General features: G+C 32.9%; 1 protein-coding gene across 1 annotated transcript; it reads right to left on the bottom strand.

Moving 5' to 3' along the window:
* Positions 1 to 2155: 2155 nt before the first annotated feature.
* LOC128201699 (uncharacterized) lies at positions 2156 to 2974 on the bottom strand. The gene has a single exon (XM_052899403.1). The coding sequence runs from the start codon at positions 2972 to 2974 to the stop codon at positions 2156 to 2158; it is 819 nt and encodes a 272-aa protein (XP_052755363.1).
* Between the last annotated feature and the right edge of the window lie 12151 nt (positions 2975 to 15125).

The raw sequence follows: 15125 nt of genomic DNA, 5'->3' as shown, positions 1-15125 counted from the left end.
CCCAGAGGTGAAGAGACATGACGAGTGACTTTTGATCTTTGGCAAGCCAAACAAGTCCTTGTGTATTCTCGACAGTCTTTTTTTATCCCTGGCCAGACGTACCTCTCTGCTACCAGTTTGGAGGTAGCATTTGCTCCTGGATGACTAAGCGAATGAAGAGTTTCGAATATTCGCCGGCGATACTCCATTGGAACATATGGTCTCACAGCATTGTCTTTCTCATCGCAATACAGTTCAGACAGTGTACCTGGCAGTTTAATCTTTTTTAGATGTAGTGATGTGTTGCTGTTCAGTAGCAGCTGTAGTTCTGGATCGGATTGTTGTGCTTTCGCTAACAGCTCTAAGTCCACTGGTTGAACTATTTCTTCTACACGTGAAAGAGTATCAGCTACTACGTTATTCTTACCTGAAATGTGCCTGATATCTGTTGAAAACTGCGAAATGAAGTCTAAGTGTCTGAACTGTCTTGGAGAGCAATTTTCCTTTCTTGAGTGAAAAGCGAAACATAAGGGTTTATGGTCTGTATAAATAATAAAATCACGTGCTTCTACCATGTGCCTGAAATATTTTATCGTTTCGTATATCGCCAACAATTCCCGATCATATGGAGAATATTTTTGTTGGGTTGAATTTAATTTTTTAGAAAAGAATGCCAGAGGTTGCCATCCTTTATTTTCTTTGTATTGCTGTAGCACTGCACCTATTGCTGTGTCAGATGCGTCTGTAACGATTGCTAACTTAGCCTGGCAGTCTGGGTGTGCTAACAGAGCTGCTTCACAGAGTCCCTTCTTACAGGCCGTGAATGCTTCGAGTTCCTTTGGAGAGAATGTGACAGGATGAGAGCCTTTTACCGAGCCTACTAATAAAGAATTTAAGGGGTCTTGGTGTTGGGCAGCATCAGGAACGAATCTCCTATAAAAATTAAGCATACCCAAGAATCTCCTGAGTTCCCGTATTGTTTTTGGCACCGGAAAGTTCTGTATTGCTTCGACCTTGGAGGGAAGCGGCTTAGTACCATCGGCAGAAATGAGGTATCCTAAAAACTTTACCTCGGTAACACCAAACACGCATTTCGAGGTGTTAATTACCATACCGTATTCGCGTAGCCTAGTAAACAGCTGTCTTAGATGGTGCTTGTGCTCCTCTTCATCTTTCGAGAAGACTAAGAAGTCGTCCAAATAAGGGAATGTAAAATCAAGGCCTCTCAGCATCTCGTCCACGAAACGTTGAAACGTCTGTCCGGCATTACGAAGTCCGAACGTCATGAACGGAAATTCATAAAGACCGAACGGCGTCGTGATCGCGGTTTTCTTGATATCCCCGGTGCTTACAGGGATTTGATGGTAAGCTTTCACCAAATCAATGGTAGAGAATACTTTGCAGCCTGAGAGATTATGGGCAAAGTCCTGGATATGACGTATAGGATATTTGTCAGGTATTGTTCGTGCGTTTAACATTCTATAGTCGCCACATGGACGCCAGCCATTATCTTTTTTAGGTACAAGATGGAGTGGTGAGGACCAGGACGACTCGGAAGGTGTACATATACCATTCTTAAGCATTTCAGCAAATTCCTGTTTAGCTATTTTTAATTTGTCAGGAGCTAACCTGCGTGGTGTTGATGTAACTGGCGGGCCAGGAGTTGTACGTATGTGGTGTACAGTGTTGTGAGTGGGGATGCGGTGTGTACCATGTGGACGAGTAATGTCAGTATATTCCCTAAGTATACTGTGATAGATAGACTCACCCATGATACTTTTTACCGAAGAAATGATATCACAAGACTGAGCAGGCGAAGCCGGGGTCGCGAGGGTTGTATTGTTATCGATCAAGCGTTGGTTCCTGCAATCAACAACAATATTAAAATATGACAAAAAATCGACACCGATTATCGCCCTTGTTACGTCCGCAACAACAAATCCCCAAGCGAAGTCACGACGCAGGCCTAGGTTTAATACTAAATGTACATAACCATATGTTGCAATTGTAGTGCCGTTTGCTGCACATAATTGATAATCTGATTTTGGTCGACGTTCTTTTAGATAAGTACGAGGGAAAACACAGAGGTCACTACCCGTGTCCACTAGAAATTGCGTCTTCGTTTTCTTATCTGTTACAAATAGGCGACCATTTGTAGTGCAATCGTTGGCCGCCATTACCGATTGCCCGTTGCGTTTCCCGCCAAAAAATCGCAGGGTTGAATGCATTTTCTAGCTTGATCACCGAATTTGACATGGTACCAGCAATTGGGGTACTTCTTATGGTTTGAAGCTGATCTTGATCGAGATTGTGATCTTTTTCGCAATCGGTTAAATGGTTGACGTTCGCTATTACGAGATATTCTGTCTAACCTTGTAGTGAGAGCGGAGACTTGTTTTGTGAGCTCTTCTATTTGCTGGTTTAGGTGATTAATACACATACCAGAAGATGTTGCTACCGATGTGGATGCTACTTGCAGAATTGGAGGTACAACGTCATGTATTCTGTCTGCCAACTCGGCTAGTTCTTCTAGTGAGGCTTTCGGTTGTGATGCAATAATTGTCTGTGTACTTGCTGGTAGACGACTGGTCCATATAGTACGTAAAAACTCTTCCGGCACCCCAGGCCCAGCAAGATTCTGGAGATGTCTGACGAACTGAGAAGGTTTGCGATCACCAAGCTCTTCATGAATGAGGAGTTGTTTAACCTTCTTCTCTCTCGATGCTGACAATCGTTTAATAAGTTCAGTTTTAAGTCTGTCGTATTTGTTAGCCGTCGGTGGGTTTGTGATGACATCTTCTACTTCCGCTGCATATTGTGGTTCCAATTGGCTTATAGCGTAGTAAAACTTCGTAGAGTCTGCAGTAATGGTGGCTAGTTGAAATTGCCCCTCTAATTGTGCAAACCACAAAGCAGGTTTTTCAGGGTAGAATGGAGGTACCCTGACTCCCACACGGCAGGATTCCATGCTCTGTGCGCCTGGCTTCACGCTCATCTTGATATTCGTGAACAGTTTGAGGTCACCAGTAAAGCGGATGATGTTAAGAGAAAATAATATTTGTAGAATGTATAATGTAAACGTTTATTAATACAGTAATAATAATAATATAATAGTAAAGAAGGAGAACAATAGAAAATATAAAAAAAGGTATAATATTAAGACGATATGTGTGCCGTGGCGCCAACAACAAAATTCCTTTCATATACGCATGCGCGGCCTGCGCGCGCAACCCGTAGTCGCCGAGCGCCTGCGCGTCCTGCGCGCGCATAGGTACATCAAACAAGCTGCGTGCGCGACCGACCGTATTACATATATATATAAAATATTTACGCTTGTCTGCGTGTTTTTACAAAATAAATAAAATATATAATTTTATAAGTATGCTACAAAGTCGCTTTAAATTGCTAATCTTGTATAAATAATCCAGCGACCTATACTGGTTATTTAAAAATGCATTTTACAATTTCAATAAATTCTTTGTTTCTTGACATTTTTTTATTGATATAAAATAATATAATAATATATTGTAATTGAGACCACTTGAGTTGTTATTATTGTTGATTGTTGTATTTTATTTCTTTAATTCATTCATTGTATAGATGTAAAATAATGTTATGTAATTGTATTGTATGCCCGAAGTATGGATAATCTGTGTAAATTTCCTTTAAGATATTAATAAAATCTTGCGAATAATTATAATGTACACAGCTCACAACAAATATTTATTGTATTTTATTCTATTGAAACGAACACTAGTCAATATTAAATTTGCTTTTTTTGGAATAAAATTTTCTCATTTATTCATTCTTACCAGTATTTATATTCGCTTGTTTAATTAAAAGCTTAAAGTTTATAAAAACGTAGGTGAATTTGTTATTCATATTTGCGTCTATACAATTTCTCCCTTTGTAAAAAAATAAATGTTTATCTGAGAATTCAAAGAGATTAAGCACCTTTGAATATTAGGTTTCTATAAATAGTTTCTATACAGGCCTGCGCAAACGAAATACTGTCCTCTTTTGAGAATAGAAAATAATAAAATATTCGGGATCAATAATTCTAAGTACCTATAAGTTTAATATAAATACACTTACCATATAATCAAATATATTCTCCATGTTTGGATTTTTTTTCTGAAATAGGAGTCATGGCATCAAGTTGCATGGAATAATACGTGATGATAATGTCAAGCTGGACCATCGTGACGAATTTACCAAGAATTGACTGCTATGGTTTCCAGGATCGCATGGAGATCCATTTGATAAGGTATATAGCTAGTAATGGGGACGCTAATCCAAGATACTAACAATTTTCTACCTCTCTCCTATGTAAGCCACTCCTAGTTGTTATCAAATAGGAGTGGCTTACATAGTTACAGGCAATACGATGTAACAATAAGTCTGACGACTTTGGTATATAATTGAGAAAAAGATCTAAAGATTTCCTCATAGGTGGAGATGAATGAATGGAGAATAGGTAATAGGAAACAGGTATAAATAAGTTATATATTATTATTTCTGTTAAAACTAAGTTTGCTTTCTGACATCCTTTGTTCGTAATACGATTCATTGCTTATTTAATATTCGGTGATATCTTCACTAATCTTATAAAATATTAACGTTACTTTTTGTTTGTTTGTTTGTCTTTGCGGCTTAAAGATTTAAATAATCCTTACTATTTTTAACAAACTTCAAAAAAAGAAGGTTCTATGTTCGACTGTATATTTTTTTATAAGCTATGTTTGCAACGTCATCCGTGAGGATTACCTCACGGATGCTTTTGTATAGCTTTTGTATGTTTTCATGGGTATTCGACCTTTCACTGTATTTGGAAATATTATATATGTTTCATAAAAGAGTCTACTATCATAACAAAATTTTGTCAAAATTCTGTTAATAATATTATGGTGGTGTATGCACAGATTGATTTGCTTTTACAGATTGATTTGATTTTAGAGATTTAGATATATGTAGTCTTTGACATGAAATAGGATGTCACTTTTTGTAATAGTCATTCTAAAGAATCTATGGTGATATCTACCATCTGTGTTGTAAAAAAAAATAACATAATTTTGTAATAATTTTTAAATTACTTTCTCAATTGATTTTTTAACTGACTAGAAATTTCTAAAGTTTACTGCCAATTTTAATTCTTAATCCCTTCAATTGAACTAAATCAACTCCACCGTGTTCCAGTGAGTGCATTAATTACACTTTGTAGCAGTAAATTTTTCCAACGAGCCTTCAAAGGATAGGTACTCGAATGAAAAGGGAATCGCTTCCGCAAATTATATCAGTGTGTACGATCGGCTCGCAACGCAGCCGATGGTACGAAATCAATTTCAAAGTTAGTACGCCGATCGACATCTCGAGTACCGTTCTTCATTAACTCGATTTTATCGGGAGCGATTTTAATAATAATTGGAACTCCCTCCCAGATTTTGATGTGCCGATTAAGATTTTTCTCTCTCAAACTTTCTTTGATAAATCTCCCGTCCCGCGTTCGCTTCCGCGTAAATCGTTATCTTTGAAATTTGGCGTAATGGACGCAAAAAATAACGTTTTTCGAACAGGAGTGAATTATATCTTTTTTGTCCCTTAACAAAGATTCGAGACAGGGATCACTTCTTTTAATGATAATGTCGTGCCCAATTCGTCCGCGTTCTGTGTCTGAGTAGGCACTTTTTATTTGGATATGAAATAAAAATGTATAGTATCATCTGTCCTAAATATGTTTACCTATTTAATAACATACTTTTATTTATTTTTATGTTGCTAAGGAAACATCAGCAAACATATTTAAATAGATATTCCACGAAAACCTTAACATGTATGTTTTAATAACTTTTGTTCTCTAAATGAATTTAGAACAAGAGAACTCTGTATGACATTGCTTATTTAATATAAATATATTTAAATTAACATAGTCAAGAAATATGTAATAAATGTTTAAATAAATTAAAAATGTTTTATATAAGACATACCTCGTCTCTATCTTTAAGATTTTATTTACAAAAAAGTAGAAAATTGTATCTTGCCATTTACGTGTGTCAATTCAGAACCGACTCTAATAATTTTCTTTTACCAATCAGTAGGATTAACTAACATGGTACCCATAATAAATTACAATACAGGTCGAAACTGTAGTAAATAACATCGGTTTAAAAATAGGTCCTCCAATGAAACTGAATACCTTTTTTCCTAGAAATATGGGTCAGAGAGAACAAAACAATGATATTTTTTATATTAATTTGAAAGAGAGAAGCGCGTGACGCGCGACGAAACATTTTCTCATTTTTCAACCCCTATTTTTTGTTTTTATTTAAATAAAACGTGAATATTAACACTGTTCAATAGTAATCAATATCAGACCGTATCTGAAACACACTAACAAACGCACCAATGCCAACGAGTTTGCATTTTATTGTTTTAAAATCAGCTTAGACCATTACGGTGCGACTCAAGATTTTATCTAGAAGCTAAATGTTTCATGGATAAAATTGGTCGCGCTCGTTCCAATCGGATCTGGGATCGGTCGATGAATCGATACTCGCTCGATGCTCCGATTTTATCGATGTTACATAATTATAGAGTGGTTCAGGTCAGTTTATGCCTTCCATGAATTGTGCGTGTATGCATAATACAAATATTTTTGGTAATACAATGTTGCTTTGTGTTTTCCTGATCATAATTATTTTGTTGATGTTTTACGCAGATATAACTTGTATGTTGTTAAATAAGATAAAGTACAATGTACGTAATATATATCAGATTTAGTTTTTTTATAATTAATTGTATTTGATAAATTATTCACAACGATATTTCATTGATGAGATCTGATGGAAAAAGTGTCTATTGTTTCGTAATACTTGTTTTATATAGTATATATAATTGTATCTGTGAGTAAACCACCCATAAAATTAAATATATAAAAGATATGAGAAATTATATTGGGTAGAATATAATATTTGCTATCGATTCCTAAAATAGGAACGATAGTTTACGCTATTACTAAAAAAAATATTATAAAAACTCATTACAGTAGTTCTATAGTAGAAGGTTAATATTTTATTCATTGCAAACATGACAAACATGGTAAAAAATTTTATATTGACTTGGCCTTCGCCTCGGTTATATAAAATTATTCGGCTGTCAATTGTTTTATTTCCGTCCTCGAGAGCAATATACTATTGTAGATGTAAGAAAAAAGATGCTACTGAAGGCGGGTATCTGTCCCTAATGCAAATGTATCCTCTGACCTTATGACCTTATGTAACAAATTTATAAAAAGGAATTTAAATATAACCACATAAATACCAGAGATTAAAAAGACATCAATAAAGGGTTGTTGAATAATACATCAACGTGAAACAGGCTTTTGAATGTCTATTAATTTACTGAGTACGGGAATTCGCCGCTTTGGGGTACACTAATTTTATGGTGACATACGTTCGCTCGCACGGAGCTTAGACTGTACACATACGGCCTCCTATTTCGATGAGCTAATTGTTGTATGAATCTTAGCATTTCCCTCTATGAAAGTTTAAGGCTTGAATATAAAGTGTATTTCTCGGCCAATTAAATACAAATCAGATTAAACTGTTTGTCGAGGACTATTCGGCAAACATAATTGCCTATCTTTCTTCGACATAAGATCGGCACTCCGCATAAGCGTACCGCGGTGTTACATCGATGCAATGAATACTCTAATGCGAAATGTGCCCGAGTACTGGCGGTTCGTCGCGGATGATCGACGACCGAAAACAAAATTTGGCAACTAACTCTCCAGTGTGGAAACATATATACATAATATTAATTAGTCAGAAGATTGTAGGTTAACTCTTTTCATATTAGATTCTAATTTTAGTTTACTGTAAAACACGAATTTTTAGTTTATGTTTTCTTAATCTAGTTTTTAAAGTGTGATAAGCTACAGTTTGATATGAGGATACGTAAAATTGCACGCTACAATGCACAAGTATGTGTATATGTACTTATGTAGCTTATAAATACCCTTTGTCTGCGCAAGTCTTTACCAGCAACAACAAATAAAAATAGGCAACAGTCAACAAATGCCTCTGACCAGCCCATCTGGGATTACAGTGGGTTTTCAGACAGAGCTTTTTTTGATTCGGTATGACCTTTTAAAAACGAATAGACAATTTATTTTTAGACTGACCATGCACGTGACTTCGTTTTGTTGAACGTCATATATCAACTGACCGGAATAAAAAGTCAGTATTCTTCCATCATCCATCCATCCCAATTATTACGAGTATATGTACACCAAATTTCAAGCAATTTGGTTGATTTCTTTAGACGTTAAGAGAAATAAACAAAGAAATTCGCTTTTTATTAGATAAATTTTTAAATAAGTTAATTATTAGGATAGGATGATGATATTTTAGATTTATTTCCCTAGAGACTACTGCGTGGGGTTCTTTAGAAAAAGCGTAATAAGGCTTCTAAAGCGATAGCAACACGAGCAGGACTCCTCTGGTGTTCAAAGAGTTCATAGGCTAAAAACAAAGATAAATTTATTTGTATAAACATGTATGTGCAGTAAGTACATACTGGGTATTTTAATGACGTTATAGTTAGAACATGTTTTGCCAATATTAGCATGCAAATTTTTTGTCGACGGACTGTATGACTATGGTAAAGTCATTTACTGGCTACGGTAACTATTTACCATGAGACTGTTTGTATGCTTGTTTGCCAGCATAGTCGTGTAAAAACAATCTGAATAGATTATGGCTGAAATTGTTGAAATTAAATGCCTCTGTCTTATGAGAACAACGTAAGAGAATCCGATTGTGGGTATCGTTTAACGATAAATTCCAGGCGACTGATTTTTTAATATAATTAAGTAATTGCTTTTGAGACCAATTAATACACTTGATTCTGATAAACTCAGAAACCGAGTCCGTACTCTTGTCAATGATTTATTAAACAAAGTATGATATATGTTTACTAAACAGTTTTTAATTTTACTACGTTAATTAGTTTGAATGATATCTTAAACGTTAAACATGTTATAAAAATGTCGTTAAACTCCTGAATTATGATATCAAAGTTTACTACTGATTATATTAAAAGTCTACGTTTTAAATAGTAAATACTATTTTTCAAAGTTGCATATCTACATATGTCTTTGAAAAAGTGGTCATGCCAAAAAAATTTATAATGTACGTGATGTATAATTAAAAAAAATATAAAATCTAATAAATATAAATAAGGATACTAGAATATTATATATCATAGTTTACTATTATACATTTCAAATTTATTTGCGTAAAAAGGCATAAAATTATGACGTCGTATTCTTTTACTTGTTATATATAAAACTTTAAGTACATGTGTAAAAAATTGTCTAAAAATACCTGGATTACGACATTATAATCTACCGGAAGGACCGGCGTCGTAAGGGTTGACGCGAGTCGCAACCGACGTGTTTTGAATCCGAAACGTTCCCATTAGCACGGACCGCTTTAAGATGCAAATGAGTTTTTTTTTCTTTATAAAATCTCTTCATTGAATATTTCAAGCAGTGCTTGTGGGTGAATTTATTTTCTTCCTCGTTTTGAGTGATGAAATGAAATACTTGTCATTCTTAATTTTATATAAGGATTGTTTTATATTATTATTAATAAGTTTATTACTGAAAATATACAAAAAAATAATTATTATTATTTGCAGTAGAAATCTACTCTATATATACGATACTGCATATACAAATATAGTATAGTAAATATTAAAAAAAGTTATATTTAGTGTACTCTCCCTTGTTGTCATTTTCAAGGGTAAAAAATTTGTTGTTGACAATAGATAGATAGATAGATACTCTTTATTGTTTCCTCCAAAAGATTACAATAGTAAACAAGACAAGACAATAGTTTAAGACTTTAACATAAATAGTAAAATATTAGGGTAGTATAACTGCCATTCTCTAAAAAGTGGTAAGCATTAACAATACTTATTAGTAAAATATTGTATCTATTCCTATTTAAGTTCTAATTCCTTATTTGAATTTTAAATGTTTCGAAATTCAAATCGATTTCATATTCATCACTACAATAAAATGTCATTGACATGCATAGGGTAAAAGCTCCGATGATGGACCATTGTACGATCGCACGCCCCAACTCCATGTTGTCACATAATGTCAGTATCGGAGGGCTCAAAGTGTCACCCCTGCCAGACGAGTGCACTTGCTACACGTTATCCAGATATGTTGTGAATTTGCCTCGGTACTTTGAATGACGACTAATTCCATTGTTAACGCTCTGACATATGGGCAACATGACAAGAGAGGTTTAGTACGGATTGCCAATATTCAAACCCTGTTCAGTCTAAACCGGTATTATCCGGGTTTACACTCAGATGGTTTTGATTACATTTTATAATTTAACGAAGTGGTTAGTAATTTTTTTTTGATAAATTTCAAAGTCCGTGATTCAATTTCTGTCATTTTTATGTATATGTTATAGAATAACATTACAGTTTATTCAACATGTGACTATTTTCTCATTTAAGGAATTAAATTAAGAAATAGGAAATCTTGTTTAACATCACGGATATTTTAGTATCTGTGCCGATTAGTATGGCACCAAAATAATATCTCTAAGAAAAATAATATGCTTACTATCAAAATTATCCAATGTAATGGGCGTCATCTATATACGATAACAGTAAATAAGCAGATGTAGTAATAAGTAATTGAGTAAAAACAAAATGTGATTAATGAAAATAAAAAAAAAAATGTTATTTAGCGTTCCAATTAAAAACTTTTGGAATAGAATTATAGCTCAAAAAACAAATAACTAGATGCTCCACCAAAATGTTAGTTATTATTTGAATAATCATCATTAAGAAAGTTACGTTTTATGCATTTCTATATGTGAACTCATGAGAAAACTAAATGTAAAAAACTGAAATGGAATAATAAAAAAAAATAAAAAAACATTTTATATTTTAATACAAATGTCGAGATTTGCGAAATATTACGACACTTGGTCGTAAAATAGCAAACAAAAACACAATTAGCACCAGTGCGGGGGTACTCACAATAGCGGTTTGGGTGCGACCGCTTTCTGAACAGTTACCCTAATTTGTTATTGCTGTATGCCGCTTGGTGAACTTGCGGTTACCTTATGCTAATAAATGGGTCCCACCTTAATATTTGACATACGTTAGAACAAGGTTAGAACGTGTATACGCTAATTTAATTTATTTTCAACTGACTTCAAAAAGAAGGAGTTTCTTAATTCGGTTGTATCTTTTTTATGTCTTTTACCTCATAACTCCGTTAGTTATAAACCAATTTAGAAACATGTTTTTTTTTTATCTGTAAGGATGTGCTTATAGATTAGTCTCATAAAGTAATTGGTTTTGGCAAAAGTAAAGTCGGTTTTTTTGTAGAACACAAACTTAAATCATTAAGTATAATTTTTAATGGTATAGCTATTTAAATTCGCCTCATCGTCCAATAATCGCAGGTTTCATCGCCAAACAATACAGGTATATTACATTTGTATTCATAGGTATACCTATGTCTTTCACTCTGTCTATTTGGACATTTTCTATATATAAATGTATTTACAAAAAACAATGTAAACAAGTTTATCAATTGTTCCTGTACGATTTTTCAAACATTTTACTTCATAAAAATCTTGTGCTGATTACAAGCACACCAAAAAAGAATTAGCTGGCGCTTATAGATGGTGTGTCAAGATCATACATAATTTTTTAAGTTTCAACAAAACCGGATCCAATTTGGGTTTTTGAGTGATGACGAAACAAACGTACAAACATAAAAGTCAAAATTTATAAAAAAAAATTGTTTTGGCTCTTAATGCTTTTAATAAGACATATGGAATACCATATTCACGAGTAAGATAGATGTCTATATTATGTAATAATATATTATATAATAATAAATAAATTTCTCGTGAATTTAACAATTTTATTATGTTAAAAAGATCTATAATTATCTATTATCTATCTATCTATTATAACGATAATTACAGTAGTTATTTAATAATATACATAAATGAATGGTGTTTTTTCAGCTGAAACAATTTGATATATATTTTTTTAATGTTTATATAAATATAAATAATATGCAATACAGTGTGTTTCTACTAATATTATAAATTTATAGATTTCAATAAAAATCAACTTACAGAAAAAGTATACAAAGTATATAAAATAAAAACAAAATAAGTCCTAGATTAACATTTTCTATTCTAATTCACGCACGCAAAACGGCTTACACACACAATAGGTAGTTGCTACATATTTTCTTTGTAGGTATATTCCATTTGTGTTTGTAAATTGAAGTTACTTTACAAACATGTACACTGAAGTAATGTTCTATGTATATTTCTTTAGAAAATGTTGCCGCTAAACATGTTCCCAAGAAAACGGTATTAATCTTTCAATGATTCATTGTTTAAAGCTCAAGGTTGTATGTTCCTATCTACCAGGTATAATAAATCAAAGGGTATAATATTCTTAGAGTTTGCGCACATTAACATTTATTAGGGCTATATTAATCATAGTTTAGACAAAACATTTTATAAATCAATTAAATCATTCCCTAGAATTGGTATTGTTTTTAAATCATAATTATTTATTGGGTTTTTAAGAAATGTAGGTACGTAATAATTTCATTTTGTATTGTACATTTATCAAAATCTAATAAATTTTTTTTGTACTAGTTATTAATAAATTCAATTTTAAATTAAATAATTTTTGTTTATTAATCTTTTTTTTTTTATACAACTTAGAATGGCAAACAAGCTGACGGCTCACCTGATGAAAAGTGGTAACCGTCGCCTATAGACATGAATAGTACCATGGACATAACAGAGTATACTGTTTCGTCCATAATACCCCTAATACATATTTTTTACTAATTCTATTAATATTTAATGTAGGTTTTTATAAAATAAATACATTCGAACATATTACAGACCGCCATCTAGTTGCGAACTATACCTGATAATTAGTAGTTGTACATATTATACATTGGAGATATCCAGATAGTATGTGCAATTGTAGACATACTTATGATTAAAAATATTGGTACAATACCAATATTTTTGTGGATTGAATCCAAGAAAATATTAAGTATCTTGGCAAATTATTCACAATCCGTTCTCATCCTATATCATTATTTATCAATAAGGGTGAAATTGATGATTTCAAATTGAAAATTGTTCGTATTTGTATTGGTCGAAAGAAAGGCTAATATATCATAACTTTGACGGGAATGGTGCGATAATAACATGATTAATAAACCATCATTTTATCGTTCAATTCATGTTTTTTTTTTTTTTTTTTTTTTTTTTTATGCAACTTAGAATGACAAACAAGCTGACGGCCCACCTGATGGAAAGTGGTAACCGTCGCCTATAGACATGAGCAGTACCATGGACATAGCAGACTATACTGTTTCACCCATGATACCCCCCATGCGTTGCCATTCCTGAGGACTCAGGTGTTATTCCTCTGTACCCAGTAAATTCACGCCATATCCCACCCTTCAAACCGAAACACAGTCATGCAAACACAACTGCTTCACGGTTGAAACACGAATGGGACAGAGGTGCCCAAGCAAAAGAACAAAATAATCATGTAAAACAAAAGAACAAAATAAATATATACAATGCAACACTATTTTTTTTTAGTATTCTATCAAAGTCTCGTTCGAGAACAGGATTCGGCATTTTGTTTTTACTGCCATACCGTTTTATTAGAATCGTCATTATATGGTATTCAACTTATAGCAGAATGCATTAAAATCATCAAGCTATTTAGAGGGCTATTATATCAACCCCTTTGCCGCACGATGATAATAAAATTGAAAATACTGAGAGAATTTACGATGTCAGAACATTATGGGAGAAACATATGGCCAGGTAGCTCTTCAAAATATATTTTTTAAATGTGCATTTGTAAACAAGCTGACTTCATTTTCCATTTTAAGTAATAGTAAGTAATCATCGTCTATAGATGTAAACAGCACAAAACTTATATCTTTACTACGTTACAATTTCCAAATATCTTAGTACTTTAACAACTTAACCAATCACTATGATATTTGGTATTGCTATACATTGCTATACTAAACATGCTTGTTATTTATTGTTTGTGTAAAAGCTATAGTTTATACATATTATATAGTTTATACTATTAGTAATGATTTTACGAGTGTAGTTTGCTTCGGTTTATATTTATATTTTTATTAAATAAAACAGTGTTGTTATCAGGTGGCAATCGTGGCATTGATATATAGTCTTCGTTGAGTGATACAATATGTTTCATGTCATGCAGAAAAGTGATTATCTGACTGTTTTTTTTATGCAATATGAAAATACTGTGCAAATCATTTTTAGCATTTTGCATTGTTCATATATCATCCTTTTACACAGACAGATAGTCTTTTTTGTTTCTTCTAAAAGATTACAATAGTAAACTTATGCAATAATGTAAATATATATCCCTACCCATTATACACACACACACACGCACGCACGCACGCACGCACGCACGCACGCACGCACGCACATTATGCCCATACATTATGTTTGCTATTTTTCTTAATATATACGATATTTTATTTTCTAGACCAAGCAATTAACATGAGTCAGTGGCACCCATTATTTTTAGTCTTCATCGCTTTCTTTATTTGTTATAAGAAAAGAAAATAATTATTTAAATTTGGAACGAGTAATAAAAGAAAACACAACAAGAGAACAATTCTGATACCTAAAAACGGAGCATTTTATTGATAATGTTTTCTGTAATATTATCATTACCCACAGAATATTATTATTTATTTTCAGACCTTTGTTGTAAGACTTTCTAAATTGATGTAAAACGGCACGACAAATTATTACAAAATTACTGGAGTGCGAAATAGTTAGGCTATGTATATTTATAATAATCAGTGGTATTTACTGTGTTTTAATTTGAAGGTCATGATAGCAAAATTACAGGATACAGAGGCATAATATCTTAGTCGTCAAGAATGGCAACCCATAATGCATACCATGGACGTTGCGATGTATTCTGTGACATCCATGGCGCTGATTGTATCTATAGGTAACAATTACTATTTGCTATTATGTAGGTAGCCA

This window comes from Galleria mellonella, unplaced genomic scaffold (assembly GCF_026898425.1).
Source record: "Galleria mellonella isolate WM207_F2 unplaced genomic scaffold, CSIRO_AGI_GalMel_v1 utg57, whole genome shotgun sequence".
Lineage (NCBI taxonomy): Eukaryota > Metazoa > Arthropoda > Insecta > Lepidoptera > Pyralidae > Galleria > Galleria mellonella.
The sequence above is the reverse complement of the archived record's forward strand: the minus strand, read 5'-3'. Positions and strand labels throughout refer to the sequence as shown.

What these genes read in the sequence shown, in the direction of transcription:
- LOC128201699 (XM_052899403.1), bottom strand. Translation starts at nt 2,974, where the DNA reads ATGAGCGTGAAGCCAGGCGCACAGAGCATGGAATCCTGCCGTGTGGGA.